General features: G+C 51.7%; 1 protein-coding gene and 1 long non-coding RNA gene across 3 annotated transcripts in view; one reads left to right on the top strand and one right to left on the bottom strand.

Annotated features, from left to right (window-relative positions):
- Positions 1-691: 691 nt before the first annotated feature.
- CALHM2 (calcium homeostasis modulator 2) overlaps positions 692-6,000 on the bottom strand; it is a 7,167-nt gene continuing 1,858 nt past the window's right edge. Inside the window, exons 2-3 of one of the 2 annotated variants that reach the window (XM_019556034.1) lie at positions 2,919-3,522; positions 692-1,674 (exon numbers count right to left, since the gene is read on the bottom strand). In XM_019556034.1, the coding sequence (XP_019411579.1) occupies positions 1,258-1,674; positions 2,919-3,461 (960 nt within the window). In that variant the 5' untranslated portion in view covers positions 3,462-3,522 and the 3' untranslated portion in view covers positions 692-1,257. Of the gene's footprint in view, positions 1,675-2,918; positions 3,575-6,000 lie in introns of those variants that run through there. The other variant, XM_019556035.1, reaches the window with a different exon arrangement.
- The window catches only part of LOC109324136, a 19,864-nt gene continuing 19,456 nt past the window's right edge, over positions 5,593-6,000 (top strand). The window contains exon 1 of the long non-coding RNA XR_002104856.1: positions 5,593-5,605. This is a non-coding gene — a long non-coding RNA (uncharacterized LOC109324136). The remainder of the gene's footprint in view (positions 5,606-6,000) is intronic.

Genomic DNA, 6,000 nt, shown 5'->3' with positions numbered 1-6,000 from the left:
ATTGAGGTCCCTTCCGACCCTAGCATCTATGAATCTATGAATCTATGTCGAGAGGAGGAAATGTAAACTCCACCTGCATCTCGTTCAGTGATACTTGGTTCATAAGGTTATAGTGAGGCTAGTCCAGGAGTCACTTAAGGCAATAGAAACAGTCTGAGAAGCACAATTAAAGAAGGGTGAAGTTGCTGCTCCCCACTGATATTAGCCAGTGCAAACTCTTCATTTCTATGTACAGCAAATTGGCGTGCAGCCTTACTGCCTGGTTTTTGGTCCCTGTCCAGTTGGAGAAAGTGTTTAACTGGTACAGTTAAGTGTAAGGAGTCTTCTGTAACATCGGTTATGGCAAGACCACAAGACTAAGCAGGGGTGGACCTGGCTAGTGCTAGGATAAGAAATTCAGCGTGCTGCAGGCGATGGCTGTGCAGTGGGTGCTCTTTCCTCCGAGCCTGGCGGGGTGCTGGAGGATGCTGTTCTGCTAGTGCCTGCCAGGCCCACAAAACCAGAATTAAAACTGGCGTGTTTAAAAAGTCCACGGCACTTTGGGAAAGGCATGAGGTGTTCACTGTCCTACCTAAATTCCAGTAGGATAACTATCTTCTGCTTCACTAAATACCCCCTGCAATATTGGACTCTGGACTATTTCTGTGCGTTGTTGGACTGTAGATGAGGTCCACCCCGGCCAAGTGAATCGCTCCCTCCCACTCTCTGCTGCAGTCTCTGAAGTGCTGTGGGTGCTTCTGCAGGAAAGGCACAGTAGACCTGCAAGATGAAGGTGTGATTTGTTTTTGTTTCCCCCCCCTCTGAAATGAAGGCATGCCAAGAGGCTGCCGCATTTACAGGTGGGAAACAGGGACCTCAGCTGTGCTGAGATATTTGGTCCTCAATTTTGGTCCTCAATTTATCCCTGCATGTGCAGGACCCAAGGGTTCACCTGTGCATCAGAACTGCGAGACTGCTGCCTTGCTAGGTGGTAGGTAAGGTGCATGCATCTGCATTATGCTCCACTTTGTGGGAGCTGCAGTGACAGTCATATCCCAGGGAGGCAGGGTCTGGTTCCCCAGCACAGCACAGTGCAGCTGGTCTTTATCCAGAAGCTGTTGATGCCCTGTTGCTTGCTGTGGTCTAAGAAGAATAATCCTATCTGGAGGATCATTCACAGCGTATCTGGTCACCGTGCACCTGAGTTGATTATATTGTTTTGAGTATAAAGTGACAGAGTATGGGGAATTGGTCCCTTCTCCCATGGGCAGCTGGCTCTTAGACGGCTAGGAAGGCCATTTCCTGACCGTCAGGCCCTGGGCCGTTTCCCTCAACCCCTTTGGCCCATTTATGGAGCCGGCTGTAGAGTGGGAAACCCTTGTTTTCCCGGTAGATGTAGACCCCTGTGATAGCGTTCCACTGCGGGCTCGGCTGGACCCCCTCCACTGGGAACTCCTCCACCAGCTCCTTCTCCTCCTTGTTCAGAGCCACAAAACCGAAGAACTGCTTGACGTTACTGGCAGCCAGGATCTTGGAGTGGACTTCAGCGGTGCGGCGGAAGAGCTTGGCCTCGTTGGAGCGGTACTGGGCCCAGTAGTCTTCCTGTCGGTAGCTCAGCGGTGAGCAGCAGTGTTTCAAGCACTTGGTGAGGAAAACCAGGACTGCAACAACACCAATGAGCAGCCATCCAAAGAGCTGGGGAAGAGACAGCGAGTGGCTGCATTAGAACCGGTCTCTGATCAAATGCATCCAACTCCAGACTCTGATCTCAGAGACTGCCCCAGGGTTTGCACCAGTATATACTGGGATTTCTTTTTAGCAGACCCTAAGACTTGGGCTTTCTTATGTCCTGAGCATAGGACTGGTGGAAGTGAAGCATTAATACCCCTGGCTTGTACTGCTTTGAAAACAGGCAGGCCTTTGGAGATCCTCACCCATGTTCTACCCATGCATTTCAATCCTGACTGGAAACACTTCCTTCTCCACTTCTGGTGCGCCTTTGTCCTGACTAGAGGCCTCCCCTGCTCCTGCCGACCTGGAACCCTCTTACAGCTTGGCCAGCGTTTTTCTCCCCACATCCCCCATCTGAAGCCCCCTCCTACTTCAAATCATGGATACTCCTAAACACCTGGACAGACACCTGGCTGGGGTCATCTGACTCCAGCACTCTTTCCTGCCCAGGGCAGGAGGTCGGACTCGATCTCATAGGTCCCTTCCGACCCGAATGTCTATGAATCTATGAAATCCTACCTGTTCCTTACTGGACAAGAAGTACTGGTGAGTGATGTGTGGGTCTGTGTCTAGCCTGGATCTAACATGGTGCTGCAGAATAATAAAGCTGCTCAATCAGCTCATGTGGGGATGGTTAGGAAAATACATTCCTCTGTCTTGATAACATATGCTGCTCACTCACCTAAGACCTGCCACCTTTCTGTAGCTCCTCACAAAGCATGGCTTCCCCATAGCAGGGACAACCTGATGGCAAATGCAAAACCTAGGCAGGGTTTTGGCAGCAGAGACTGGCCTCACACTGACCAGACAACTTGCACCTTGGAAAGAGAGACTGCTCCAGGCAGCTGAACTGGAGAGTCGTGCAGGCATGGGAACTGGCTCTGAACAGAACCGGCTTCTTGGGGACTTCCGCCTTACTTGGCTTCCCAGCCTGGTGCTTCAGTGAAGTTATTAACAGACGGTGGCTGCACCAGCCTTCCCTTTGGAAAGGGGAGGACGATGAGGCACAGAGAAGGGTAATGACTTGCATAGGGTCATGCACAAGCTTCTGAGTTACTAATGGACCAAGAAATCTTACTGTTACTTCTCCCCACCAACTAGGAGATGACATTTTCATCCTGAGCCAGAAAAATAACCCAGGAGCCCTGCTTCCTTCAGCCTTGAGGCCATGCTCCCTCCCCACTTTATACAGGCAAACAAATTGGTACCTGAGACTCGTATCTTAATATTCTGATCACTTCTTCTTTAAAGTGAGTCAGGTTCGTTGGCACCTCTTTACAAGGGAACGTGGCCAGGGTTTCTGCTCCATACTCAGCTGGAAACTTGTCCAAAGAGGTTGGAGCCACAAATTCACTCAGGGCACAGATGTAGGCTTCTCCACGGAGCAATGAGATGACGGACCAGGTGATGGGGGCCACCGCTGCCCGCCCCAGGATGGAGCCGAAGAGCAGGAAGGTGGCCGGGCTGGAGAAGTTCTTGGTGCCCCGCTTGTGGCACTCGGCCACCAGGTTCCAAGTGTGGTTGTTCAAGATGATGCCGATGAGGAAGAGGGCCAAGGCCGGGACGCCGATGGCAGCCAGTCCATAGATGTAGTTCCTGGCTGGGGAGCAGGGGCAGTGGAAGGCAACCACCGAGAAGATCTCCTGACTGCCCACCGTTCCCAGAGCCACCAGGCCATTGAAGATCATCACGTCTTTGCTCTTGAAGAAGAGCGAGAAGAAGCGGAAGTTCTCAGCGATGAGGGCGGCCATCTCGTCTTCTCCCCTCCGGCAGAGCTTTCAAGTGGAGGTGGGTCGTCTCGCCTCACGCTATCTGCAGAGGACAACGCGCCACAGACAAAATGACATAGCCCTACATCTGCCAGCTTTCAAGGGGCAGCAAGAGAGATGTGGCACACATCCCTTGTCTTTGATAGCTGCCCTGCCCCCTTAACCAGCTTGATTTTGGCATGCAAAGAGATGGATGAAGGCCTGACTAGTGGGCTGGGGCCAACCTCTAGCCATCCTGACATTAGACGTAGACAGGGATTGCATGGTTACTAGGAATGGAGCAGCCCTGGGTTCTGGGAGCTGTCCCTAACCTTTCCCATTCACTCCCACTCCTCTTCCTAGCACTCTGGACAGAGGAGGGTGCATGTAGAGAGAGGAGCTACTCCCTTCTGTGAGGATGGATAATGCTGAGGGTCAATGTGACCTGAGCCACAGGCTACTGGTAGGGGAGTTTACGGGGGGGGGGGCACGTGCCCCCCCTGAGATTGGCCCCCAACTCAGCACCGCTCAGGATGGCAAACCATGACCCTGCAGAGCCTGGCGGAGAGGCTGCAGGTCCTCCTACAGGGCCCACAGCAGCCACCCCCTCCCCGCCTGGGGGCTAGAGGTATCCTTACCTGTGTTCTGGCCGGTGGTCCGCAGTTTGCTGGGCTGGCCGCTTCCAGTCTGCAACGTGTCCCCCCAGTCTCAGGAGGCACCAGTCACCCCTGCCTTGAGCAGCACTTGCTAAACTGGTGCTACCCCAGGAACACCAGTTCGTTAGCAGGAGTCTGGGTTCTAACTTCAGCCTGGTGCCTTCTGGTCAGCCCAACAAGGTTAGGAGCTGGTAGGACCACGCTGACATTCAGATGATTTTGGCAAGGCTGTTAGGAGTTTGTGTGTGTCTGTGGCCTTGTTAACTGAACACCTTGTATTCTTTAGCATATATGGCCTTACAACACCCCTGGGAGGTAGGGCAATGCTGTTATCACCACTGTAGGAATGGGGCATCAAGCCCAGAGAAGCTAGGTGATCTGCCTAAGGTCCCTCAGACAGTCTGTGGCAGAGTAAAGCCTTGGTCCCTGCTCTCCCAGGTCTTAGATAAGTGCCCTACCCTCTGCCCCATCTTGCTTTTTGAATGCAGTCTTGCATTGGCTTTCCCCCAGCATCACAACTCTGCCTTCGCTTGCTTTCAGGGACCAAAGTAAGATAAATAGCAGTGGTGTCAGACTTCACCCTCGTTCCCAGGCTGTCACACATTCTTCCCCACAAGGATTTCAAATCACCTTGACAAACGCAGAGTAAAGGAAGAGCGGAGAGAGTCAAGCCAAGGTACAAGGAAAACCTCAGGCATTTGGTTTCCCCGTGAATACCCAGAAAGACTCTCTGTGGGGCTGGTTACTAAAAGACCAAAGAAATTGCCTCTGAGCCCATCTCTGCGGTGGCTACCTCCTCTCTCCAGAGAATAGCTAGAAAAAACCGATAATGTGTACAAGCACCCTGTGAGGCCAGTCGAGCCTTCCTTACTAGATTACCATTTGCTTTATTATTCAGCTCTGCTATAACCTTGCTATGCAACTTGGGGCAAATCGCATTGCTGCTGCATGCCTGCCTGGGCAGGGCCAAGTGGTGTACTAACTGGTGATAGTAACAGCAGGGGTGTTGTAGTGCCCTTGTAGCTGCTAGTCCAGAGCGCATATGAGAATATTTTTGTAATGATGTCTTTTTATCAAACCAACTACATAGGTGGGAAAGATGTTAGACAAGTGTTTAAATAGAAAAGGACATTTAAAGCAATTATTTTTGTTTCCTCCAGTGTCTAGCTTAGGTCACGTCTGCTTTTTCCCCTGGAGTTGGGGAAAGGTGTGTTTTGCCTGGAAGCTTTTCTGGCATCTCTCTCAACTCTGTAGTTGGCCCAGTAAAAGATATCACCAAATAAATCTTGCTTCTCTGATAGTAACAGCAGGCCGGCTGGCTTCGTAGGGCAGTTTTAGGCTGGGTGAAGGATCCCCAGTCAACAGGATCCCATGATGATGAAAGGATTGGTGCTCTGTGGGTTAAAAACTCCCTTGCATTGGAATAGATACGGGGAGCATGATGCTTTCTTGAGCAGTTTGTCTTGCTATATCGGTAGCCACAGCAGCAGAGTACTTCGTATGGGCCAAACTGCAATTTTGCCAGTCCTCTGAAACAATCAATTCTGCCAAATCACATTTCTGCCAGCACAGCAATGTCTACACTGGGGTCTAGGTTATGCCCCTGCCTGACTGGTCTCTGTTAGCTGGGACCTGCAGCATACAGCCAAGCTCAGTTGTCCCGCATGTTGTGGCTACGTGTGACAATGCCAGCACTGAGAAATGGGGCTGAAATCTTCTTACACCCATTGATATGGGTGCACAGTGTCTGTATGCAGCTGCCGCTTTGTTAACAAGGGACCCTTGCCCGTAGCATCCACTTGTGAGAAAGCCCAGCCACTGTGGCAGGACTGCTCTGGCTATTGGGCTTGTAGCATGGGGCATTTTCGATGCATAGCACAGGAGCT

This window comes from Crocodylus porosus, unplaced genomic scaffold, assembly GCF_001723895.1.
Source record: "Crocodylus porosus isolate Cpor-Errol unplaced genomic scaffold, CroPor_comp1, whole genome shotgun sequence".
NCBI classification, from domain to species: domain Eukaryota; kingdom Metazoa; phylum Chordata; order Crocodylia; family Crocodylidae; genus Crocodylus; species Crocodylus porosus.
The sequence above is the reverse complement of the archived record's forward strand: the minus strand, read 5'-3'. Positions and strand labels throughout refer to the sequence as shown.